This window comes from Telmatherina bonti (genome assembly GCF_933228915.1).
Source record: "Telmatherina bonti genome assembly, chromosome: 3".
Lineage (NCBI taxonomy): Eukaryota > Metazoa > Chordata > Actinopteri > Atheriniformes > Telmatherinidae > Telmatherina > Telmatherina bonti.
This window is the reverse complement of record NC_136621.1, coordinates 21,083,546-21,111,386: the sequence shown is the minus strand read 5'-3', so window position 1 is coordinate 21,111,386 and position 27,841 is coordinate 21,083,546. Positions and strand designations below refer to the sequence as shown.

The 27,841-nt window shown below is 38.0% G+C and overlaps 3 protein-coding genes across 3 annotated transcripts in view; all 3 read right to left on the bottom strand.

The window, feature by feature from the left end:
• LOC306754342 (nucleosome-remodeling factor subunit BPTF-like) overlaps positions 1-11,082 on the bottom strand; it is a 45,831-nt gene extending 34,749 nt beyond the window's left edge. The window contains exons 1-4 of the mRNA XM_079238323.1: positions 10,359-11,082; positions 6,925-7,747; positions 2,750-2,801; positions 1,837-2,005 (exon numbers count right to left, since the gene is read on the bottom strand). Of these exons, the coding sequence (XP_079094449.1) occupies positions 1,837-2,005; positions 2,750-2,801; positions 6,925-7,747; positions 10,359-10,929 (1,615 nt within the window). The 5' untranslated portion in view covers positions 10,930-11,082. The remainder of the gene's footprint in view (positions 1-1,836; positions 2,006-2,749; positions 2,802-6,924; positions 7,748-10,358) is intronic.
• Positions 11,083-12,771: 1,689 nt separating this feature from the next.
• nol11 (nucleolar protein 11) lies at positions 12,772-20,484 on the bottom strand (the record flags this gene model as incomplete). The annotated part of the gene is made up of 18 exons (XM_079264800.1): positions 12,772-13,445; positions 13,553-13,660; positions 13,843-13,935; positions 14,027-14,105; positions 14,271-14,507; positions 14,661-14,786; positions 15,026-15,210; positions 15,329-15,394; positions 15,782-15,873; positions 15,981-16,104; positions 16,436-16,512; positions 16,634-16,840; positions 17,948-18,089; positions 18,255-18,312; positions 18,940-19,088; positions 19,313-19,369; positions 19,822-19,935; positions 20,338-20,484. The coding sequence occupies 18 exons, from the start codon at positions 20,482-20,484 to the stop codon at positions 13,332-13,334; spliced, it is 2,175 nt and encodes a 724-aa protein (XP_079120926.1). The 3' UTR covers positions 12,772-13,331.
• Positions 20,485-23,505: 3,021 nt separating this feature from the next.
• LOC306773223 (beta-2-glycoprotein 1-like) lies at positions 23,506-27,638 on the bottom strand (the record flags this gene model as incomplete). The annotated part of the gene is made up of 8 exons (XM_079262980.1): positions 23,506-23,570; positions 24,153-24,350; positions 24,579-24,758; positions 25,514-25,702; positions 25,957-26,033; positions 26,745-26,841; positions 27,253-27,426; positions 27,593-27,638. 8 exons carry the CDS (start codon positions 27,636-27,638, stop codon positions 23,506-23,508), a joined length of 1,026 nt encoding a protein of 341 aa, XP_079119106.1.
• Between the last annotated feature and the right edge of the window lie 203 nt (positions 27,639-27,841).

Here is a 27,841-nt window from a genome sequence, read left to right as displayed (position 1 = left end):
AGAAATTTAAGGGATAAGCACAGAAAGAGCCTCGATAAAAGTAATGACTTTTTTTTCCCCCCCAAGGATGTTTGGAGAAGACAAAACAAAAGATAAAACAAAAGTCACAAAGCAGAACTTAGTCCAAATTCGAAGTATTAGAAATGACTGAAATAATGGAATTTAAGAGGAAGAACTGTCAATCCAGGAACTTTGGGGACATACTTTCATATGATAGCATTAGATTTCTATGAGCTAGTACAAACAGAATTGCCTTATAGAAGATACTTTGGAATTACAGCTGTTTTGATATCATTTGCATGTAATACTTAGTATGTTTCATGTCTATTCATTAATGTTGTCAGAAGTAATCACAAATATGAATTTGCTCTAAAACACAAGAGCAAAGTTAGATGAGGAGATGAGGTGACCTTTTTTCATGCCTCACAGGGGAAATCTGGTGATGCAGACAGCTGTGTATAGTATACACAGTATACATACCAAACTAAGAAATAACACACACTCAAATGTATTTACATATGTAAAACAAAAGCTAATAGTGCAAAGGAGACAAGTGGTTATAAATACAGTGCAATAAAAAGTCAAGTATGAATGAAGTGCAAAGTGACAGTTTTACCGTAGGAATAAATGTGAACATATGCAATTGTTATGACTAGATATTATACAATGATGAGCTGTAGGTGGTGGATGATCAGCTCTGCTACAAGCTGGCCTGGTTATGGAATCTAACAACACAAGGGAGGAAGGACCTGCGGTACCTCTCCGTCATGCACTGTGGGTGAAGAAGCCTGCTACTGGTGGTGCTTTCCAAGGCTCTTACAGTCTCATACAGGAGGTGGGAGGCACTTTCCATGATTGAAGACACCTTTGCTATCATCTTCCTGTCACCCACCACTTCCACAGGCTCGAGATTTTGGCCCATAACACAGCCTTCTTCACCAGTTTGTTCAGTTTTTTGCTCTCTGCTGCACCAGTATGGCACGCTATAAAATATGTCTGCCATGATGAATTTTAAAAAAAAGGTCTGCAGAAGGCTTTCCTGCAGGACAATGGATCTTAGTCTGTGCAGCAGGTGAAGTCTGCTTTGGCCCAAGAACTTTTGGAGCAAGAACTTAAGTTTTTGGCCATTATTGTATCATTTGCTTTTAGAACTTTTCTGTCTAATCAATAACTCGTGATGATGGTACCTGTAGAAGAGCATGTGGTACATAAAACTTCCTCTCTTTTTGCGTAAGGTAGTGATGTGCAAAACAAAATAGACTAAATCTGATGGAGTTAAAACATTGTTGTCTATTTCTATGAAAAGGAAAAGATTCCAGTCTTCTGCTAAGTTTCACTTTTATCTGGCGCACATCTGATACTTGTTATGAGACCTAATTTCCCCTCAAGGTAACATTAACTTACAGCTACAAACATGCATTCAAAAACTATGATGTGTAAACAATATGTTCTCAGAAATAATTCATTTTAATATACAAAGTGAGTAAAAATCATACATAAACATTTGGTTATCCAACAGAAGGAAAGCATGGCAGGCTGAGAGGAAGCAGCAAGTGTTGGACGCGAGCCAGAATGAGACCAGAGTAAGGTTACATAATAACCGAGTTGATTCCTAAAGCCTGACCACGTATGACTGGTTGGCATTCATTGGTGCTGCCAAGAAAGTAGGCAAAGGTATGAGAAGAGAGAGTGCAAGATAAACAGCAAAGAAAAAACGCTGGGATTAAAAAGATCCTTATCCCCCTCTGTTAAATCTGATTAAACTCAGTGACAGAGAACACCTCAGATTCCATGAATCATATTGAGTGAATAAAGAGAGAATGACAAGTTTTTTACCATTTGCAGCAGTGAAGAAACACTTGTTGTTCCCACGAGCCTTGTTGGTTAGATCCTCAGTGATATCCATATGAGAGTGCACCTCTTCCCTTATCTCCTCAAGCGCAGCATACAGGTCTGCCTCCCAGTACTCTTTATCCAGGCGATCGATTAGCTCAGCTAGCTGGACCTGGGAAGGACAGGGTTTACATCGTTATTACCTCCACCAAGGCAAAGGTTTTGTTTTCAGCAGCACTGGTTTGTCTGTCTGCTGGCAACATAACTCAAAAGTGTTAGGGATGGAGTTTAATCAAATCTTCAGGAATGATCTAACATGGAATAAGGAACAAGTGATTACATTTTGGGGATGATCTGGATTACTGTCTGGATTCAGGAATATAAATAGAGATATCAATAATTCTGCATTCATAGCTTCTACTTCAAGAGATAATGTCCAGAATCTATGGCAAAAATAAATAAGTAAAGGTGACATCATGTTAGATGTTAAATACACTAACATCTATCTCAGATTGCTGCTATCAGAGAAAATGGGAATTTCTTCAATAACTTTAAGACTGTTATAGCCTTCTGCTTTATCTTGGCGTTTAAGGTTATGCTTTCAGGTTCAATGATTCTAAAGAAGACGTGGTATCTATTCTGATGATGGAAATAAGAGTGTCATATCAGCTTGAAGTGTACATCAGAGTATGGGGTTGGTAACTGGGTTGTTGGGTCTTTTGGGGTTTTTCTCAGGCGAGTGACCCCATGCCTTGGCTGAGGTCTGTGTTCTCCGAGTGCTTCTAGTTTTCTTATTTATATTACCGACTCATTTTGTAAAAGCAAAATGTTTGTAACACACATATACAGTCAAAATATTGATAATTTAAGCATCTCAACATCCTTTTCTTAACATAGGCTTTTAAGAAAAGATTACCTTGGTGCTGTAGTACCAGATGGCTTTGTCCTCGTGCTCACCATCCTCCTCGCTGTGGGTGAGACATAAGAATTTGATCAAATAAATATAAATAAAGGAGAAGCAGGATGAAAAAAGAAAAAAAGAGAAAATAAAACTGTTGGATTTCTACTCACTGTTTTGCTGCTCTAAGTTTGTAATTCTATGTATCTAGCCTATTTTTTACTTTCCCTCTTCTCTCAGTCTACGCTTCTGTATTATAGTGATACTTTTAACTAGAAGTATCACGGGAAAAACTACTTCAAAGCTTTTACACCTGTGCTGCTTGGTAAATGTAAGCAATTACAGAACTGAATAACACTGCAGTAATTTAGTTTTCAATGGGGTCCATCTGATCCTCACTTTTAGAGAAGATTCGTTGTTGGGGCATTGATGCCAGAGGCTTCAGATGCAAAAGACCGCTCAACTGCAAAGTGTTTTAACAATGCTGACATCTAGGCATCAGGTTCGGAAACTGTGACTGCACCACATTTGATATGCACAATGCTTTCACATTAGAGTGGCGTGTGAAGGAACAGCTTTTTTTTTTTTTCTTCACGTGGCAAAGATCAAACTTTCTCAGAAGTGTACCAATAATGGCCAAGTTTCCTTTAAGCTGTCATGAAATGTAACATCTGTGCAAGACACTTTTCAATCAGCTGGTTTGGAGAAAGGAAAGTACATTGTGCAAACCAACCAGGGCACAGATGTTATTACTAGAGCAGAAAAACCAGCTTATAGGAGCCGATTTCTTTAACTGTGTTCTCAGTGGTGCTGTTAGGGGGCGCTGTATTGTTACCTGGGCAGGTGACGCATACAGGAGGAACACATCACTAGTTGGGTAGATGTTTGGCCCAGAAGGCAACTGGTTTTTGACCGCAGGGCGCGACGTGTAAATGGCACAAGAATTTTGGAGATGGAATAAAAGATGGATGAACCAGAAACTAAGGAATCAGAGTGAAGTCAATCACGGTAACGTGGCAGGTCAAAACATTCTCGAGCCAAGATGTCTCAGTGGCTTTGATTAGACTTAGCTCCTTCAATACAGCTGATGCAATAAACCAAAACCTCAAAATGGGAGACAAACAAAACCAGCAGGTTTTGACATCTAAAAGAGAAAACTGGGACTAATAGAAATTTCATCAGAAAGAATTATTATCCTCTGAATAAGTCTTTCTAACCTTCGGGGAATGGTCTCATCCAGGACAGCAACACCCACATCAACAGGGAACATGGGTGATGAGTATATAACTCATGGATTTAATCAGCTTTAACTTTAAAAAAAAAAAATCAATTTTAGCAGCAATGGAAGATTTCAAACAATACTCTCCAACTCAATCATAAATAAATAAATAAATGAGAACATGTTTTATGGAGGAATTATGCTCTACTTCCATTAAAGATCCATAAACATAAAAAGTCAAAGCCCACTGAAGTTCTTCTGGCATTTAATGGTAACCCAACACTATACTGTGACATTTGATTTCTTGTTCAGTTTGCTGCCTCTGGTTCACAGACTCCTACTACGGCAGACAGAGATGCATGTGATGTTGCCTTAATCATGATGGCAACAATAAGATGTTAATTACAATGACAATCATAGCAATAATTCATAATAAGAGCCATTTACTTACAGGCTGCAGTTGTATATGTGCAGTAAGGGTTACGCTGGCCGAGTGTTAAAGCTACTGTGCTGTTGAACTCCTGCACTGTGCTGGTAACGCACAGGTCAAAGCTGCTCTCAGATAATCAAATATTTTAAATGGAGTCTAAGATATTCCTGTCCATAGCATCCTTGATTTAACTTCAAACAGAGTTTAAGTCCTAGTAATGATTATATATATAGCCACAGGTTCTCCATGCACAGGGTGGCAGAGCATCTACAGCTGGTGTACTGTCAGAGATCAGTCTTAAAATATACGGGGTAATAAATGCAGAATTTCTCCTTTTTTAGTATGAATGGTAGAGGTGGGAATATAGAATAAAAAAATTAAAAATCTGGATTTTTTTGCTTCACAATTTTAAACAGATTTTTTGCTAAAAAATTGATTTTTTTTTTCCAAATAAATAAAAATAATCCATTATAAATTTTTTGTCATCTTTATTGTTTTTATTGATCTGTTTACCTGTCTTCTTGGGCATTATAGCAGCAGAATGATGGTCTGGCTACTGGGTTGTTTTTTTCCTGATTGAAATCAAGAAAAATGACTAGCAAACATTTTTTTTTTTAAAGTTTCATACATTTTTTTTGTTTTTAATTGACAAAAATCAGCAATATCAAAGAATTGTGAGAACTGCAAATTAAATCGAATTGGCACCCAAAAATTCTGAATAGAATTGAATCGGGACAAAAGCATAGCGTCACAGCCCTAATGTACGGGGCATTTCTCTAGGCCAGCAATTTACTATAAAGAGACTGGCCAAGAACAACCATTGTACAAACAATTTGGAATGCAAAAAGTATTGTAGGAAACCACAAGGTTTGCCAATGATAAAACAAATCTCAAGGTTAACTTTTGGGGCTATAAGTAGTTTGTTTGTTCCGTCCATCATTAAGATTGACTGCCATAGTCGAACGAGTACTTTGAGGCATTCAAATTTAAAAATGGCCAATATGACTGATAACTAAAACTTATTTTTTTCCCAGATTACATTTAGACTCATTAAGATGCAGAAAAGTCTTTGTCAGCACATTTTACACACTGCAGGGTGTTAGCATATGTGCAATTCATTCAAACGGTTGGCTAAGCTTTACAAGTCTGGGCAACAATGTTCCAATAATGAGTAAGTTTTAAAGCCATTAGTTTTGAAGAAAACATTCAGCTCCTTTGTTTCCTAAGAAAAAAAGCGAATCAGCCAATGAATAAGGTTTGTTTTAGGAACATCATATATTTGAAACAGGACTGAAAAATATGTCTTTAAGTTACTTATCATCTTTAACAATTACCTTGATGAATAAACATAAAATGCAATGGAAAAAATTGAAGAATTTTACACACTTTCACAATCAATGGACTTAGAATTATGATTGAATCCAAGATAAAATTGCACATTTGATCCAAAAATATGTAGACAATTGATTTATCTACTCCAACATCTAAAAATGTGCTTGTTACTAAGCTGAACTTTCTCATTTAATCTAAGCCAAGAGCAATCACAGATACACAAAGAAGATGGTCTTCTGAACAAGGCAATCCATAAAAATGATTGCACCTGTACTTTACTAAAAAAGACACTGAGGTTTTGTTGCAGCAGAGTGGATGGCTTTTTGCTCAGTATAATTATTACCTCAAGAGTGTGAGGCCTGCAGCTATGCAACAGTAATGTCTATTCAGTAGCGTTCCTTTAGGTCATGTGTGCATAAAAAACACACTTACTGCACAAATGCACATCCAGCCACACAAACTTTTTTCTGTGTCCACCACTACACACACAGCCTTTAAAGAAAAACTGAAGACCCAGTTTTTTCGGGGGGAACCCAGCACCTGCTCGAGCCAGCATAAAGCAGGATAAGAAGAAAGAAAAATTAAAAACCTCAGGTCATCCACCGTTATAAATCATATATTGTTTGGCTGATCCATTTTTCCTTACAGTTTATGCAGCAGACAGTCTATTGCTGCTGAGCCAGCACACACACCATCTGTTACTGCTCAATCCCAATATAATTTAATAACATCCAAGACCAATGCTACTGATGACTGAGTTTGGTTTAAAAACTAAGAAGGCATGAAGATATTTTGGAGGTATTAAAGAGTAATTCTCATTTTAAAAAAGCATATATGCAGGGATAAGCAATAAACTGACTTACTGCTATAAGTATACACCTAAATATTCACTACCTTTGTCAATGTGGACTCACACTTTGGCCTTTAGGAAAATGTACTGTTCAATCATTTATTTTTCTCCCACGGTGTGTAGCTATATTGCACTTGTACGGTACTGATGATTCATTAAAACCTCCTCTGTGAATCTGCATTTGACTATGCTTTCCTAAGGTTTAATAAACAAAGTGAATGACTGCAGACCAGCATCCATGACTATCCTCACCAGACCAAAGCTCAGTTTAAGACCTCACTTTGAGCTTTATGCCATTCTGCAAGGAGCTAAATTTGATTCAATCTAATTTAAACTGGAGTTAAAAAACACTGTGAACTTACACTACAATCCGGCGGTTGAGGAACCAGTATTTACGGTGGTGTCGGTCGTAGCCAACTGGTAGCTGACGAATAAATGGTTTGCTCTTCTGCACTTCAGGGATGCAGTCTGCAACACCGGGCACCTTGTGTGCCACACACACCTCACACTGCCACTCATCCTCTGGTACCTCCTGCAATGGTGGCTTCACACATTCCAGATGGTAAACCGCTGAACATGTTTCACAGCACAGCAGGTCACCAAGACGGTGGCACACCCTGCAATGGTCGTCGTAGGCGACCACCCCTTCAGACATAAGTTCCTCCCGGGCTATGTTAGTCGCCAGAAACTGGTCAACCAAAAACTGAAGGACTTTAACTTTGCTCTCCAATGGTTCATACGGATAATCCTCGCTCTCCTGGAAAGGGAGGATGTGCCGGTATTCTGGGTCACTCTCACAGTATGACCGCACCACCTCTGGCCATGTCATACCATCCACAAAGTACAAAGTGGAGTTAACAGAGTCCTTTACATCAGCAGGACCAAATGTGGTGTTGGAAGTGTCTTCCTCTCTGAGAATAGCTTTGAGCAAAGAGATGTGGGTCTCTGCCAGCAATGTGCACTGCTCCTGGCTGGCCAAGGCTGCACAAAAATCCTCAAAGCGGAACGGGGAAAGCCGCAAGACAGTGCCGAAGTTGCGCAGGACCTCATAGACAGCAGACACATTGAGGAGCTGTGAGGTAGGAACCAAGAGGTCATCAGAGGACTTGGGAAGGTCCAAAGAAGGAATGTCCTTTGCTTCGAGGATGGGAGAGCGTGGTCGCAAGGCTCGACTCCGTTTCCGGCCTGCAGCAAATGAAAGGAAAATAGTCAAGAGAGAGTAGAGTCGCATAAAAAAACAAGAAAGAAAGGAAAAGCTAAGAAACCACTTCTAATTATTGCATGATGTTTGTCTGTTCTTCAGTGTTTCCAATTAACTGTAATGCAAAGTTAACTGGAAACACTTGAATATCTAAAAAGAAAATTAATATGCCACCAAAATAAATCACTACAAGTTGTTCCAACAAAGTAATAAGTACAGAATGATTGGAGGCATGAGAGTAAACCAACTGGAATGAGCTTCTTTATTTTCACAAAAATTGCAATAACACACATTACATTTGTATGGGAATGTATATCAGTGGAAATACATTCCCATAAAAAAAAAAAGAAATGACTGTACTGGCTTTACAATCCTAAGGCAAAATTTTGGAGAAATGTTAAAAAAAAAAAGGAAAAATGTTTTAAATACACTAATGATTAAAAATATCCTTGGATATAAAATTTGATATTGCATCATTGTTTCTTCAAGATTAAGCATGAAGCAACATGGATCATTTTAAAGCTGTGTTGAACGTTCCAGGATTTTCATGAAATACTTTTAACAAAATTACCAGTATATGCAAACTTACACACGGTCCCTAACAAATATAGAATAACCGGCATACATAACTCGGAAGACTCACGCTGATATGAATATAGACATTTTATGTGCAAAAATGTGTTAAACAATGTAACATAATAAAAAGGTAGACAATAACATTCTTCCCTCAGGACAATAAAGCTTAATTCCACATATATAATTATAAGCTTCCTTTTGTTTATGCATGTGTAATATATGCATATCCTGCAGCATATTTTGTTCCAGATTTTTCTCTGTGAAGTGTGCCTTCATACATTGTAATAAGGAATAAACTTGGACGCGTGGTTGACTTGAAAGTGCCAACACAAGTTCTCTGAAGTGACCTCACAATCCCACGGTTAAAAAAGGCTAAATGGCCAGTATTGTCACTGTGGAGTCACTGTGTTGTATCACTGAAGTTATCATGCGTAGAGCGTACTTGGTGTGCACTCCTTCATTTCACGTCTCTGCCTGAGATTTTGTAGAGAGTTAAGGTTGCTACATTAACTTTTCATGAGAACAAACAAAATATCCCACACGGTCCACCATGCTGTGTCCTCAGTGTAAGCTGTGTTGTAACTATTGACTATGTAGAAGTGTTTTTTTGTATGGTAAAATGAAATATATGATCATACTGTCTATCAGTGACATCTAAACAGTAAAGACCTGCAGCAGAGCTAGATAACAATGATGCAAATAAATAAACATCAAGAGCTGTCTCCAGGTTTAGTGACAAACACAAGCAATATATGCAAAATAAGAAGCCTTGCAGGTACACTGTTTGAGAGCAGTATGTAAATGCCAGCCAACAACTACAAAAGCATGGCAATGGATGTCTATAGAGGCTAATTCTAAGAAAACAAAACTTCAAACAGAGCAACTGTAGATACAAATACAAATGTAAACTAACAAACATTTTAAAAATACACACATACATATAAGTGTGTGTGTGTGTGTGTGTGTGTGTGTGTGTGAATACAATTACCTCTCTCATTTAGATGTATCTAAAAAGGGGGGTTGGATGTATCTTTTTATATAATTTGTCTGCCTGTGTGCTTCCTTTATGTCTGATTTTAAACTGTAAAGTGCTTTGAGTCACATATTTTATGTTGGAAAAGCGCTTCATAAACAAAGTTTGATCAATTGATTGACTATGGTGTGAATAGTATGTATAAGTACTTCCACCAAAGCTTACAATGCACTGCCTTAAATTAAAGTGTCACATAATTTACTCATTTACTTTATTAACATGGTTGTCCATAACTGTGTGAGCAGACCTAATGTCCACACCTGATAAATAGAGGGGTTACTATGGTAACGATGCACTACGTAATGAGTCGACGTTTTCAACAAGTGAAAAAAAGAGCGCTTCTTTTCAAAACACATGCCTGTCAAAGTCATTTAGCAGCATTTCGTTGGGAAAACATGTCCCTTAATTTCAGCTAGAGCTTGTGCGTCTACCGATGTTGTATTTTGTCCAAACAATAGTTAACTTTCACACTTTTAATTTTATTACAAGCTGCTATGTGAGGATGACTAGCAGTAAAATATGTTTACAATTGGGATGAGTATTGGGATAACCGTTTGTAAATTGTGTTTTGATGCAGCGTAGATTAAGTGGCACAAACTGCATTTACTGTGCAAAAAAGTAATAATGAATGAATGAAATGAATACAAAATCGAGGTCTTACATCCGGTCGTTCTGTGCTTACATGAACAAATAAAAAAACATCGCACGAGTACTGTCAGGTAAAAAATGAACGAGCAAAGTTAGAATTAGAAAATGACAAAAATGTGCTGATCCGCCAAAAGTCAAAACACAAGCCGGCTACAGCGTGGGGCAGATCTGTAAGATAGCGGACGGCAGCGAACACGGTAAACAAAGGCCTGTTTCTCAGTGCAAGCTCCATTTTGAACAATGCGGCTTGGTTTCTGTACTGAGCTAAAAATAAAATGCACTCTTTAAGTCATGCAAACCTGCTTTGCTTAACCTCATGAACTTCCCTACCAACGTACCTGGCGTACTCCCGAGCGTGCTGTGGCTTCTAAAACTACTCTCAGTACAGTAGCTGGCATCATCATCCTCTGGTAGGTCCTCCAGATAGTCAGAGTCGTTTCCCAAGGCCTCTTCATCTTCAAGATCCGACGAAGGGTTGTCGTTCAGCTCATCTTCGTCAGAACGGTAGCTTAAATTATCATCCTCCTCGTCGCTATTGTCGTCGTAGACCACCTTGGTTTGAGGTCGCCTCACTCCGCCTCTCCCGCCGCGGCCGCCTCTGGACCCTCTGCCTCTACCTCTGCTCCCTCTTCCCCGCGATGCCGCTGCAGCCGCCGTGGTGGAGGCTCCAACTTTCCTGCGGCCCCGAGACGAATTAAAGTTATCTCGGCCGGATATTTCTGCATCAACATCCACGGAGCCAATGCTGCAAACGGCGACACTTCCTCCACGTCCCCGGCCCCTTCCTCTGCCTCTTCCCCGTCCACGCATCCCTCTAGTCCTGCCGCCCCGAGATCCCCGGACTGGCCCGGGTGAACCTTCCAGCATCACTGCTGCTTGTTTGGGCGGCCTTCCTCTCCTTCCCCTCATTGTAGGAGGGAGGCTCTTGTGTTCCGCTTCAATCTCGCTGCTGGAAAAAGCCACGCACGCCGGAAAAAAACGGGGAAGAAAAAATGTTGAAGTCCGACGACTGCCACAGATTGGTCCCCACCAAGCCCCGGTGTCAATTTTGAGGCGTAAAGCTCAAACTGAATGGCCGGTGTCCCGCTCTGGGTCGCCTGCAGACGCCATTTTTCCTCTCGACTCTCCCTCTGTTGAAAACACAGCAGGCCTCAGAGCTGCGTCAAGTTAACCTCAAACAGCACTGTCTAAACCGGAAGTCACCACGATGTCTTTCAAAGTTAAAGTATAATAAAATACATATTAAACACATGAAAATACGAATAATTATACACTGTATGGCGTTTAGTTTGATAAATATAAAATTATATAGATTTCTGTTTAATTTGATCATATAATTGTAAAAATTACACCACTTCGTTTCAAGGTTTTTATTATAGCACTTCCGGGAAAGCGATATTCACATCTAACTTAACAGTGGGAGATTGCTAGTCGATATGGGGTCACGTGACTGTGTTCTACAATCGACGCAATAGCCGTAGTTCATAAATTTAGTCTTCCACGCAAACCCTAAGTGCCAATTATACACATAATTAGCGTATCCTGCTTTTGGTTTGTGGTCTCAATCACAGGTGGGTCAAATTAATTTAGTAAACCATCATGGCTCTTTTTTTTTTTTGGCCCTGTCGCCATTGTCGTCACAGACAGCAAAACCGAAGCGAGCACATAATACCTCCAACATATAGCTCACGACTTAAATACGCCGCCTTATGTACATGTGACTTATATTTTCCCGAATAAAAATGGTGAAAATACCAACGAAACAATCTCTAAAGTAAAAACAAAAAAATAATTGTTGTTGTATAATAAACTGACTCCATTTTCAGTGAAATGGGCTCGGATGATGGGCTCTTTTCTGTAGGAACGCAGAGTTGCGATCTTATAGGTTTTACTCGGTTATTTAAATTAATTTAAGTTAGTTGTCAAGAGTGATTTTTGCTTTTGTATTGCTTATAGTAGCTATAAAACTATTTATATCGAAAATACATTTGTACCGACATAGCTCGTAGCATTTCAGACAAAAAAAAACAAAACAAAAAAACATGCGCTGTGTTGTAGCCACAGACTGTAGCAGATATGTGTGTCCACTTTTTATCATTTATGAAGATTATGGCGCCAGTTGTGGCTGCACCCGCCAGCAATCAGGCTGTAACACAAGTCCCAACAATTCCAAACAAAGTCCTAACAAGTCCTAACCATACGGTCTATGGTCCTAACCAGATCCTAACAAAGTTCTAACACGTCCTAACCAATCCTAACAACTCCTCACAATTCCTAACGAGGGAACCAATTATGAACGAGTTTGTCTAACACGTGACATAAACTTCATGGTGGAGCGCCAGAACCAAACGAAGAAAAACAAATGGCGAGTCAGGTGCATAGGTCGGGTGTCAGCTTCATAGCTTTAAAACATTTATATAGATCTTTGTGCGGCAACATTTGCAGTGTCAATAGTTTCAAATATTTTAAGATGTCAATGAGGGTTTTTGTTTTTTAACCGATACGTGTGATTTATGGCGCCAGTTGTCGTGGCCGAGTGGTTAAGGCGATGGACTAGAAATCCATTGGGGTCTCCCCGCGCAGGTTCGAATCCTGCCGACAACGTTACGCTTTCTTTTTTTTTAAAATATGCATACAGCTTTTAATTTAATGAGGTAAACGTCATAACAGATAGGGTTGATGAAATGGAAATTTATTTCATTGGTATAAAATAGTCTCTGACGAACAACTAGGCAATGCAAAGATTTATAAACTGGCAGATGCAACCCCCCCCCTCGAAATTGGCAGCAGTCTGAATGAAAATGCCACAGCCACAGGACGTTTTTCCTCATGTTACATATTTATATCCAACATACAAATTTTTATGTCGAAAACAGTAAAAGGTAAAAACTGACAGATTTACAAATATTCAGCTAAGCTGGGACACACACAAACACACCCAAAACACTGATTGGTGTGGTGAAAGTTTCAAAGTCCTTTCTTAAAAAAAGAAACCTTTAACAATGTTGTACAAGATGACATTAGCATGTATGTTACTAAACCATAGCTACTCAGTCATGTGTTGCCCGTATCTAAAATGCAAAACGTTTTATCCATGTCAAAAATTCCACCACCTAATGCAAAAGACTTTATAGACATCTGCAGCTAATTTAAAGTCCAAATTATATCAGGATTTTTGGTCTGATACAGTCAAACCTTTTTGATGGGAAGCATCTGTGCCAAAAAGCACTTTATGACAATGTGCAGCCTCTTAAACCACTTCAGCAAAAATGAGGGAAGTTGGAATTGATTAAAATAATTCTATACACATTTTAAAACAGCTCAATGACTTCAATGGAGTATTGTCCCATGTCCTTCTTCACCTTCATCTTATTGAGCTCTTTGAGGCTGCCCTCAATCTTTCCAAGCTCCGAGAACAGCCTCACCTGAAGAGAAAAGACAGAACCATGATATCCAAAAACCCATCACATGTAAAAGAAAAAAAATCACTATGCAGTCAGTTACAGGGTAGCAACACAGAGAAAAAAGTTACCTGAGCTCTAACAAAATTGAGGAGGTTCATCAATAATTCTTTGGCCTCTGGAGTCATCACAAGCACTGTAAAATGGGCATCCAGCAGCATACATACCCAATCCATGATCTGCACTCACACACAAAGGATTAGAGTAAAACATTTTCAAACTGAAAAATCTGACCGCCTTTATTTCATTGTTGCATTTTTAGCACAGCTGCTTTTGGGTAAACAACTTAATAAAAGTACTGTACTTACAATGTGCACCCGAATGTGGGTGCCCAAATAACAGGATCAGATGTGATACAAACCTGATTTAGACTTGGTGATCTAAAACTGTGCGTCTGTGGAAAGTCATCTTGGGAATATCTTAGATAGAGAAACTGTAGGTACTTGAGGAAAAGCTGGTTGACAGAAAACAAATGTTTTAGGAGAAAGTTTAGTGCTGTCCTGATTTAATTTAGAAAATGGTCAAAGTAGCTAGCTTTTACTGACAACAACATGCTGAGAGGAGAGATCCTTGAGGTGCGGGAGGAGGAAAGTATCATTGTATGCCGTCTGCAGGACCTCATTTCTGCACAGCTTGAGTTAAGATCTCATATTTCATAATTAAATGTAGATCAAGCAAGGAATAAGGAAGGGAAAAAAAGAATAAAAACAATACAAATAAAAAAAAAAAAAAATTGACACAAACTTGTAAAGTGTTTTTCAGTAAATGTGACAGCGCCCTGGAGGATACAGTAGAGCAGCCTTGTGTGATCCCACAGGACAAGTGTTCTGTGATGGACTCTTGGTAGTCTTTTGTTGCACTGTTGTCTGTTGGTCATCGTTGGCATCTGAGAGGTCGTCCTCAAAGGAGGGGGGCCTAAAACCATTCTGCAAGCTGACTTGGCCATGCTCTTTTGATATTAGAGTTTCCACAAAAGAAAGACTGTCAGGCTCCAGGCTCAACTTCTCTGCATCGAGATCTGGCAAACTGGAAGAGAAACCAAGTCATTTATGTGTCAAACATCTTTGCTGAAAGTTTTAAAAATAAATATACAGCATGTCAACAAATTTAAGTATTTTATTGCCCTCTGTGGCAAAAATCTAAAGCACAATGACATAGAAAATGACCCTTTGTTTTTACCTGATGAATGCCTTGAGGCAGGAACAGGTGACAGCTTCTGGGATGTCAGGGAAGAACTGCAAGCAGAGCTGACATAGAAAGTAATCCTTCCTCTCAAGAGCCAGGGGAACAAGATCAGGACAGACACTGTTGAAGATCATGATGGTATATAGTTATATTCAACATGAACACCCTCAGCGAAGTTAATCTCATTGCCAGCAGGACAACAGTATTGATTTTGGCTTCCTTGTTAGAATACACACGTCAGTTCAGATTTTTACAGGAGTAAAAAACAGACAGATGTACATTTTTCAAACTGAAGGTCAATAAAACAGTCAACGTTTATAAAATATAAATGATCATTTTGGTCATACTTTTACACCCACCTGTGGCAGAGGCACTGGGTGTGCACAAGCTGTGCCAGCATGCTGGGTGAGTAGAAGGCTGGGTCAGCCAGGCTTCGGGACACAAGAGATAAAGCTAGCTGCCCGAACAGCGGCTGCAGGTCTTGGATATCGTGCCTGGACAGGAGTCCCTCTACCTCCCTCTGGACCTTCTCTTGTGGTGCAGTCTGCAAGAGGAAAACAAAACTGCTTGGTATATTTATTGTTCCTCCATTCCGCCAGTTTATGAAATGTAAAACTCAGCCATAAAAGAAAAATCTCATAATTTATATTATCATTGTTTACCTTAACAACTTCCAGTACTTGGTCGACTGTTAAACTCGGAGCTGACCGAGTCTTGCGGGTTGTTCTCTAATAGGTAAAAGGGAACAATCAAAATGTGGATCTTCCCCCAGAAAAACGAACAAACAACCAAACAAACAAAAAAAAAAAAACAAAAGAAAAAACCCCACTGCAGACAGATGAATAACTTAACTATTACTCTGCAGATGTCATGCAGTTATAGAAATTTAACATATAAATAAGAATTAAGATACAAATAAGCAACCCCCATACTACTACTGAGTAGTATGGTGGTTGCTGTTGGTGGTGTGCGGGGGATGGGGCTACTATAATGGTAAAGACGAAATTCTATCAATTTTAACGATGCACAAATGCAAGATGCAAAAACAAAAAATCCCAACGTTTGATAAGACACACAATAAATAAATTAATGAAAATGAATGTTGATGAACTTACTGTTTTCCTCGTCTCTATTGCTTTTGTAGGCCGAGCTGCGTCTCCGTGCAGCATGTTATTCCAAGATGGAACCGAAGCTGGCAGCTTGAGCTCTGTAAAAGTTTCCCAAAATTAATAAAACGTTTTATCTGACTTGATGTCATTGGTTTATGAAGATATTACTAAAGTAAAAAAAGAACAGCCACTTGTTTCTGCTCACCTTCAGTCTTGGGCTGCCTCAGTTTCCCGAGTGCAGAGGCAAGGGAGGATTTGGGACATGCAAATGGTATAACAGAGAGGAACTTCCCATGTGGAATAAACAATTTGCTTGAATAACTCCATAGCTATATTGGAAAGGAAAAGACACACACACAAAACAATTGTCAGTAACGGCATAAATTTGACAAACGTAATTAAAAAAATTACAGATGTAGTACATCTTTATGCAACAGTTTTAGGGGTGTAAACTGCTATAAAGTTGTAAGGAGGGACATTAACCCTTCTTACAGTGGACAACAGATGCAATGCTCTACCAAAGTCATACAGTCCTCCATCAGCACCCAACAGCTGGAAGGACAGGGAGACCTGGCCTGTTCATACATATCTGTACAAACAGCAGCACAAATTGGTGAATTAGCTCTAACAGGACAAAAACATCCACAGACTGATCCCTACCTGTCCATAGATGTTTCCTGCTAACTCCTTTCCAGCTTGAAGAGTGTGAAAATTGGTATTCCAGATGCAGAGAAAGTCTAAAATGGAAAAGAAACTATTCAAGCACACCAAACACACATAGCATGTCATTGTCTTTTGGTCATGAAAACAAGTTTGCAGCTAAAGGCCTGGCATTAGTCAAGTCTGTCTAGCAGTTACCTTTGCCAGCTCCAGCAGAGGGATGTGGAGCCCCCACAACAGCCACATGAGCGTCATCAAGAACCATGGCTGATGCTGCTTCCAGCAGATCTGCACTGACTGGAAGGCTCAGCACCAAACTGCGAGGCAATGGAAGAGCCTGGGTCCCTTCATTAGACCCTGGACCCCGCAAAGAGATCAGACTCTGGTACACGTGGCCATTGGGGTCTGAATTCCAGAAAAACAGAAAGTGCAAGTTTAAATGGGGGGTGATGCAACTACAACTGCTCAGTTCATCAAGTGGATTTTGATTTAAATATCTTGGGTATCTTATTCAAAATAATGAGGCTTTGCACAGGAACAAATTCTAAAAACACAAAGGAGCCAAATTGCCTAACTCAGGTCAGCAGTATAGGAAGCTGGTATTGGTAGCAAAATGCAACATCATAGTTAAATAAGGGATTTCTGAATCAATACTATAAGAACCGATGATACTTTTTGAATCAGATCATCAAATATTCGCTCCACAAGGATGATTAAGCTTTGTTTACAACATAGTTTCAACACATTTGGTTTTGCAAGAGTTCTCTAAAAGCAGTAGCAGATAACTTTTTGACCCTAAAACTCTGCATCCCGGACTTGAATAATGACACAGTGACATATATTTTACGTATTTCTACGGCTGCTGCTGCGTTGCGAAGCTGAAAAACCACACTATACAACTTTTGCAACCAGGATGAGACGTGGCATTTCGCTTCGTGGTAAAATAAGAAAGTGACTGTTTTGAACATGCAATGTTGCGGATTCATCAAAGAAACGCAGGAAGATTGAAAAACAAAGGGATTAAACAAGTCATTGTAAGATTGTCTTTTGTTGGCTGGAGAGAGCTAATACGTCAGGTAGGATGCAAGATTGATGCTGAATTAGCCGTCGATAGGCTCATGATGGGAAAAATGGCATAAGTTCTGTGGTGTCTATAATTGTGAAATGTCTACCATACTGCAAGTTAATCAAATTCACTACCAATGTCAGCAGCATGTTGTTTATGTTCTTTAAAAGGAGCCGATTAATGTCAATTAATTATTGTAATTATTGCACATTTTAAGTCAAGTCTTTCCCTTTTGTTACTGCTTTTGGTTTCAAATTGAAAAGGCTGAATGGAGGCCATATTTATTCTATTGCAATTCTTTGCCATTTTAATATTACAAACACAAAACATTGCAGGCTTTTAAGTACATCAATACAGTTGAAGCCAGTGCTATACAAGTTATTTCCCATTATCCATGAATCTTTCCTCTTCCATCAAAAGTACTTTCACAAGAAATTCAGACTTACAGATATAAAGAATACAGATGTGCTTGTCCCTGTAGGAGGCAGAGAAGCTAAGTGGGGAGAGGCTGGGATCCTCTCCCTCCAGCCGATACCTCTGTAGAGAGTTGGGATTCAGTCTCTGCAGGTAGAGGAAATGATCTCCTTTCTGTTGGCAAACAATAACAATTATCAAGACAAAAAGCCATTTATAAACATTAGTTTCTTGAATATATGCAAATAAAAACTATCACATTACTTTTGTCATAACTACACATGAAGCTGCAATAATTTGCAAATGTTGGGTAAAATAGTAAGATTGAAAAGATTTTACCAGTTCAGTTGTGAAGATGACAAAGGTCTGTGTCTCTGCCACCAGGCTGGTGCTCCACCTTGCCACAATGAGAGAGACATGTAATGTCAGACAACATGGCTTTGCACTGTCAGTAACTGCAATTTTTTTGTAAACCTTAGGGGAAAAAAAAGCACAGTAGTTGATCCATTTAATACACCTGCCAGCCACCCTGCTACCCATGTCCCTAAAAACTAAGACATATTGTAATATTATTAGACATATTATACAAAAACAACATATCTTATGTTAAAGTGAGGACCGTTGTGAATTGCAAAATATGTGCAAGCGCTTTCAGAGACAATTCCAAACTGATCTTTATCACTTCTTTCTGCAGTGCAGACTGGGGAAGATTTCTGCTGAGTACAGTTTTAGCCTTGTCTTTCACCTGTATCTTTTTATACTGTGCAGTGGAGCTCATTGAATTTCTTGTTTTACTCATTTCCCATCTTTACTTCTGAAAAACTCAACCTTTCTTAGTTGCCCCCGCCCCCCAGTTTTCTTACAGCTTTTATCATCTTTTAGGGTTATTTTTTGCATGCTGCCTTTCTCTTGTCTTTGTCAGGTCGTTCTTGAAGAAAAAAATAAATCTTGCAGGTATCATTTCCTGCTTAAATTAAGAGTAAATAACAAACAAACTGATTAAAAAACGAAAAAAGTTGCTCACCTGATAGTCTCCTCTTCAGTCAGGACCTCTTCAATTGGTTGCTGAGGAGCAGAAAGCAGAGGGTCCAGTAGTCTTACAGCTCCTCTCTGAAACAAGACCACAGGCTCCCCTCTTTGTGGAGAGTGCACTTTCCACACATCTGCTGAAACCTGGTTTGAATATACATAGGAGGCAAAAATGAGAACGTAAAAACAAAATCAAGTCACATATAATGCTGTTTTCGTCTGGTTACTCTTAACAATATAAATAATTCACACAGTGTCAGCTAAAATGAAGATGTCTTAAATATAAATTAACATTATAACACAATTTCTTTACAAACTACATTTCCATCCACTCCCTAAGATAGGGGACTAATTACATTCAGACTTACTGTGGCTTTGAAAGCCTTGTCTAATAGGATGTCTCCTTCCTTCCAAATTCGTATCACCTGTAAAATAAAAATAAAAGAAAAAAGAAAAGGATTTTTTAAATGTGGTAAAAATTATGTGAAAAAATATTGATAAAGAAAGTTGCAGGTGAAAACATATGCATTGGTATTTTATTAAACATTGTTCTTAGTGGGTAACAGCACTACAATTGCTTGGAGCAGATAAATGAGCAGGCTTTAGGTGAAATCTGATTAGTTTGCTATTAAATTGGTGTGGCTTCATAATGACAGTGCTGCATCAACCAATGTTGTAAAAGCAAAACAACGCAAACAAAAAAGAAAAGAAAAAAAAAGTGATGCTGGCCACAGACATTTACTGTAAACTGGGAGTGCAGAACAAAACTACCAGTAGCACATTTCCCAAATACACTAAAACAAAGAAATGCCATAAGGGCTGTTAGATGCAACCTAATTTTGATCAGCGAGCCAATGCAGTGAATGAAGCAGTGTACCTTGTTGTCTGAGACTGAAACAAATTCCTTGGTCTGTGAGTTGAAGACTGCTGAGCAGGTCAGTGCTTGTCCTTGTTTCACCGTCCAGCTGCCCAAAGGTTTCTGGTCTGAAACCTTACAAAATATAATTACAATGAATCAACTACGAGAAGGCATTTAACACGGTTTACCTATCACCAAAAGCTCAGAAAGAGTTTATACTTTAGCTAAGTTAACATTTAGTATTTCGTCCCGAAGTTTCACTTTAACAACCAATTTAGGAAGATGTTCGTGATTGTGTTGTTGCTAACATGAAAGAAACAGTATATGTCCCATACTAGGTGACATTTTTTCTGTCTATTTTAAAAGAAAATAATCAGTAAACTGCACGGATCATGCAACTTGTCTCCAGAGATGTTAGGTTATGTTTGTGGCGGTGTTTTTCTCAGACCAGTCGATGATGCTAACACGAGTTACACCGATCGTACCGATCAGGTGGACCACATTACGAAAGGCAAAATTAAGTCTAAACGTCACCTTGTACAGAATCACAGATCTGGTAGAGTGGGTAACAATGACATGATCGCCGTCTCGTTCTTGTTCGATTCCTTGAATGCCTGAAGTTGACAGATTTTGGCCAGGAACAAGCCCGCACAACGTGTATCCCTCATACAGCACTGCCATGCTGGTTCAGAAGGAAGAGAAGCTCGTTTGATCTCGCGAGAATAGGGGAGAAGCTACTGGAGTCGCCACAAGAGGGCCTGCTTCAGCATGATGTCATCACCATCATAGACATCATATATACGTAGACGCCGCATTGTTTCATTTTATGTAGGTTTAATAATAAAATATAGCAATCAGAAGTAACATTACATATATATATATATATATATATATATATATATATATATATATATATATATATATATATATATATATATATATATATATATATATATATGGCTGCTGGCACGAATGATCTTCTGTATCTTTCAGTCTTACATCAGACCTGAAGAAGCCTCTCACTGAACACACTTTGTTGTTTCATCACTGTGTTGTGGAGAGGGTGTGAAGAATCCTCCATCATCTTCATCAGCTTGTGCAGCATTCTTCTTTGGACAATCAGCTCCAGCGGCTCCAGAGTTACTCCAAGCACAGAAGGAGCTTTCTGGATCAGTTGATTCTCTTCAAGTCTCTGGTTCTGATGCTACTACCCTAGCAGATGCTGCAAAGCTGAGTGCACTCTCCACAACTGACTTATAGAAAGTATGCAACATCTTGGTGCAGACGTTAAACCATCTCAGCTTCCTTAAGAATTACAGTCTGCTCTGACCTTTCTTGTAGATGTAGTCAGTGTTGCATTTCCAGTCCAGTTTGTTGTCCAGCTGAACTCCAAGATACTTGTATTCCTCCACCACCTCTACCTCCTCTCCCAGGATGGAAACAGTGCTTTGTTTATTCTTGTTCCTCCTGAAGTCAACAATCATCTCTTTTGTTTTGCTGGTATTTAATATGAGATGATTGTCACTGCACCATTTAACAAACTGACTGACCAGTTCTCTGTACTCTGCTTCTTGTCCATCACTGATACACCCCACAACTGCAGAGTCATCAGAGTATTTCTGCAGATGACAGGACTCAGAGTTGTACTGGAAGTCTGAGGTGTACAGTGTGAAGAGGAATGATGAGAGAACTGTTCCTTGTGGCGCACCAGTGCTGCTGACCTCCATCTCAGACACACAACCTTTCAGTCTCACAAACTGTGGTCAGTTTATGAGGTAGTCATAGATCCAGGTGGTTGTGGAGGTATCCACCTGGAATTTATGGAGCTTCTCACATAACAAAGCAGGCTGAATGATATTAAAAGCACTTGAGAAATCAAAGAACATGACCCTCAGAGTGCTGCCTGAATGGTCCAGATGAGAGTGTGCTCTCTGGAGCAGGTATATGATGGCATCTTCAACCCCAAGTCCATTGTCAGATGCAAACTGTAATGGGTCCTGAAAAGTGTTTACTTGCACAGCACTGGGACTCTATTTTGTCTCAGACTGGTGTTGAAAAGTATATGTATATATATGTATGTATATATATATATATATATATATATATATATATATATATATATATATATATATATATATATATATATATATATATATATATATATATACATATCTATCACATACATAATTTGTGTGTATATATGTTTATATATTTATATACATATATATATATATATATATATATATATATATATATATATATATATATATATATATATATATATATATATATATATATGTGTGTGTGTGTGTGTGTGTGTGTGTGTGTGTGTGTATTAGTGTTAATTTAGGTTTATTTTATTCTTCATTCAATCTTAGTTAAATGTAATGTCTTCTTCCCACTTGTTGTCTCATGATTGTCCTTTGTGCAGTACATTAAATCCTCCAGCGCTCTGCTTCGTTACTCATATATGCTACGCCTTTTTTCTACTTCTACTTTCTAATCCTGTGTTGCCTCTACTGGGTTCTTGGTGTGTAGGAATAATTCTAATAATAATATCATAATAATTCTAACAATTCACTTGCATTCAGGAGATTATTCACTGTGTTAATATTACTTATCAACCAATTATGTAGAAAAGTGTTGTTTTTTGTGTGTGTGTGTGTGTGTGTGTGTGTGTGTGTGTGTGTAATATATGCGCGTTGCTCCACAAAAAAGTTTTGTGGGGAAACTACGTTGATGCTGCAGCAAAACTCGACAGCGGAGACCCATCCAATATGGCGGCGACGCTGGTTCACTCTCCAGCGCTTAATGAGGCGTCTACGTATATATGATGTCTATGATCACCATCATCATAGTATTTATTTTCTCCCCTCGTTTGCGGGGGTTTGTTGCGGGTACTTCCTCCCACTGACCAAAGTGCAAAGACGTGCATATTAGATCTAAATTCTCCTAGTAAATGTGCTTGAAAGGGAAATAATAAATCCGTAATAACTGAGTAATATTTTTTAATTAACGGTAGTGTGGCACTTTAAAGGTGTAAAGGACAGGCAATTGAGAAGTAGACAATAAACTGAGAAGAGGTGACTTTTTCTGAATGAACTGTTATTGGTGACATCTATTATACTGGAAGACACAGTGTAAAATGTATCTAAATTTTCGGGATACTATATCTGATATTTATAGCTCAGTGAAGAATGCAAAATAAAACCCACTCAGACAGTTTAGTAATGCCAAATGAATGTCTCATCAGCCCACCATGAGGTTCCATCTAGCTGTTCTCACAATTTGAAACAAAAGCACCATTTTATGGTATAATCGTGCATTGAATTGCAGAAGTCATGCCCTTAGACAAGTACATTTCTCTGCATGCTTTCAAAACACAAACTTTGGATTCTTTTTTAAATAAAAGGGGAAAGTGTTCCTGTTTGAAACAGTTCATGTTCACATCATATTTGACTTTGAAAGTGCATTGCGATGACAGACAGTTTATTAAATATCATATTAAATATCATCATTGAGAAGCAATGTTATATTTAAATACCATTACAAAATCATACAAAATTTCAACAATGAATCTAGAAAATAATCAGAAAATAATTTACAGTAGCAATACATGATGAAAGCATATTTGTCATTTCATGAAACACAGAAGTGTTTCATACTGCAGTGGTTTTATCAGAAGTGGGATCTGTCACTGTTTTAACATTGTTCAATTTCTGATGGAAGAGAAGCTGTATGATTGTTATTATCAAGCTGACTGGGTTCTGAAAGAAACAGACACATAAAAACAGAACAAGTTATACACTTTATAATCGTGAATTCCAGACGGAATTAGTTTTGTAATCATCATCTGATTGAGCCATTATTAGTTAATTAATAATGCCCTCTTGTTTATTTTGGGGAAATGAACCTCAGACACCTCTAGTATTCGGCTGTGCTTTTGCTGATTCTCAGTGTTGTGTGGTCATAAGTCTGATTGGATGGGGAAAATATTATATCTATTTACAGACTGTGTTTTTTTTTTCTACTTGTGAAGGCAATTATGTACTTAGTTTAAGTTTAAAAGACAGTTTACATAATCCACAAAAAGGGAGCAGCAGGTGAATCTGTGACTCGGTTCTGCTTTCATTATATGGTTAATCCAGACAAAGCTGTGTCAGTTTAAGTTCTATTTGACTTTGACTTTGGGTATTACTATAATTTTTACCAACCAAGTATATTGAAACAAATCTTTCACTGGAAGCTCTGTCTGAGGATAGACAGAAATGAGCTCATAGGTTTTTGCTAAGATCTTTTCTTCTTCTTATTTAGTTGTTTGATCTGTTCTGTAATGAAATAAGCTTTACCTTCAAAGCATTCAGGTATTTTTAGGTTTCCATCGATGCACTGGGTAGGCATTGCATAACCACACCCCCTGGCCCGGTCTTTGCAGTACACAGAGATGATTTCCTTGTGTAAGACCATGTTTGCGTTTAGATCTTTGATCCACATTTTTTCTCCTTTGTATAAGATTTTTGCTCTCTGGATGGTAACAGTGCAAGGAGCTATAAGTCACAAAGGAAAAAGAGAAAATTATTACTTGAACAACACTTTAGAGCATTTTGATTGGAACTTGGTAATCCAAGATAAGAATGACAACCTTTTATAAAAAGCCAAACTCTTACAGAAATAACTGAGTACAATCTTTATGTCAGAGTTGGATGTCCTTGAAACCAGGCTAACATCTCATTGTGTGATGTAAAACATATTCTAAGACTGAAATCTTCTCCTACCCTTGCAGGATGGCTTTTCTGACCATTTTCCGTCTTTCTGGCAAACAGTCTCCAAATTTCCTTCAAGTACAAAGTCACCTTGGCAGTCATATTTAACTCTGTCCATGAAGTCATATTCTCTCTTATTATTGTTAGACATGTAGCCTCGTTCAATGTTCTCTGGTGGGAGACATGTCACCACTGTAGGGAAACAATTAAGTACATTCAATACAAACTGTTTAAAAGCATAGATTAAAGCATTTGGTTAAATTGATGTGAAGATTGGGAAGTGTTACATGATCGTCATATAAATAAAGAAAAAAACTGCTGTTTTGTTTCAGTGAGCAAAATTCCTGCTTACAGAAACAAAGAACTTGTTCACATTCAATGAAAGCACTTTTTAAAGTATCAATTGAGATTATGCTCAGTAGTCCTGCATTCCTGTTGTAGATTTCTCTTAAGAAAATGTCTAATTAAATCTCAGATCTCATTTGTCCATGTCAAAATCATAAAATTCCCATTGAAGAAAGTCAGATCTTATGAGATATAATATTTTACTTTGCCTGTTGGTTCATATTCAGCAGCGTTCACAAAATATGATGTCTACACAAAGGCATTCTGCAATATTCCAGCTTCACTATGTGTTTTATATCCTTGACCCTGACCATTAAGTCTTCAAAGTCAGAGAGACAACACCATCAAAAATACAATTTTTAGGCTCAGATTGAATAAGATGTTGTCATATAATATTTTTCAACATAATACAAGCTACATGAATAATCTGTCCTGTTTTTAAAAGGCTTATTTGAGGCTTACAACAATTTTGGAGCTCTGAAAATATAGCAGCTAAATTTGACAAATTTTTACCTTTCATCACAACACTGCAGGTTTTGACCTGTTGATCCATTTAGATTACACATTATGGAGTGAGACTGTTTTGTTTTTAATCCTCATACCTCGGCATTCTGGTGTCTTGGTCCAGGTGCCATTTGCAGAGCACACTGCTCTTGGGCTGCCAAAGACAGCGTATGGAGGGCGGCACATGTACGTTGCTGTGGTGCTATAATCAACAGTGTGCCCTCTCACCCTTTTGTTATAAATTACCATTCCATACTGGGGGACTGGAGCAAGACCACAGGTCACAGCTGCAACAAGAGAGATGCAATTTGATAATTCAAAGTTTGAGCATATACTGTTACTTTACTCAATTTTAAGATAAAGTCACAAAATTTTCTGTGTTTAGTTAGTCTTCAATGACCAAATATAAAGTTTAGACTAGTCTTTGATAGCTGAAGTATTAATTAATTGAATGTGTGTTTTAAGAGAAGACAAGAAATGCAAGGAACTCTACAAAAGCAATAAAAAATATGCATTGTGCAATTAGAAGTAGCTGACATACGTGTACATTCTGGTACAGGTGTACTCCATGTGCCATTAGCTTGACACACAACAGTGCTGGATCCAGTCAAAATGTACCTGTGAAGTGAAATGTCATTCAGTTTATGCTTCACTTGAAAACAGAAAATGAATTCACTCAAATCAGGCTACAGCCATGCTCAACAGTATTGGCATCCTCCTATTAAATAAGGAAAAAATACAACTGCTACTGATACTGAAATATTGAAATGAGTTAAGACTGACTAAACTAAATAAATAAATGCTAAATAAAAATTAAGTGAACATCCAGACATTGCTCTTGAATTGTGGTTCAACATACACACACACACACACACACACACACACACACACACACACACACACACACACACACACACACACACATATTTATATATATATATATATATATATATATATATATATATATATATATATATATATATATATATATATATATATATATATATATATATATATATATATATATGTATTATAATATATCTTTTGTTCTTTTCAACCAAAATTCAAAATGAGTGTATCTTTAATGTATTACTAGTTATTTGAGTGACTATGCCAAATTGAACCCATACGCTGAAACATGACTCTTTATGCCTTTAAAATCAAATGCTGATCAGTTTGATGTTTGCTAAATTTGTCAGTCTCATAAACAGGATAGGACTGCAAATCTTTTTGCAGGATTGGCATTTCTACATAGAAATAGCTACTTTTTGACCAATAAATGAGTCACATACTACACAATAAAAGTAATAAATAATTTTCTAGCTTTACCCTTCATTGCAAGTATAGTTGATCGTACTCTGGTATGTATTATCTTCAAAGTACATTTCTCCATTTGATAGTGGATCAGGAAAAGGACATAATTTTGCTGAAGAAAAAAATTTGAAGAACAGCTTCAGAGAGAAGATTGAAATGTTTTTGTTATACTTATGTATAATGCAAGCAGATGATAAATTCACAATGTAAAAATTATATTCTGGCTTGACTCCTTAGTTAAATTACACAGTCCTTTAACTTAATTTAGCAAAAGTTAAAGCATGCCTTGGTCTGTACCACAGACTAAACAGTTAATTTTGACATTTTATGAACAAATGTGTTGGTCAATGCTTTTATCTGATCCAAATTTAATACTAAGAATGCCTCACATGACATCACTTAATTTTTCACTTAATGTTAGCAGTATCCCTTCCCTCCTCTGATCACAAAATCACAAAAGTTCAAAACTGAATATTATTCCTAAATTAACTACATATGTCAGAAAAGAATCACGAAGACCTACGAATGCACCGCAGTTTTGTTTTTGTCCACTCTCCTCTGACAGAGCAAACAATCTTGCGAGGGCCCGACACAGGTGTGTAGCCCCATTTACAGGAAAGCGCTAACTCCACACCAGGGCTAAACATCTGGAGCCCCTCCATCTCAATGTTGTTTGACAGCTCTGGTTTAAAACATACTGCAATAATATAAAGATTAATTGAAAACAGTGTTATATTGGTTCAAAGAAATTGCATTTACATCACATTAGAGTTTGTCAAAAATCACTACATACTGATCCAGCCACCATATCACAATTACATATCAACATTTGCATTCCAAGCCTTGTATTTTGAAATAAATACCAGCGATACCGTTGTCTTGTTCTGATGATACTGAGGTAAAGAGCATAACTGAACACAGGAGAAACAAAGTTATAGCTGGTCCCATCCTGAGTAGAAAACTTTAAAATCTCTTCTGCTTTCTGTGGCATCTGGTACAAATACTGCCACTCTGACCCCTTTTTTGTAGCTGTTTTCCCATAAAGTAAACAGATAAGAGCAGCATGAAAAGTGTTGTCTACTCTCTCCAGCTCTCTCTCTCTCTCTCTCTCT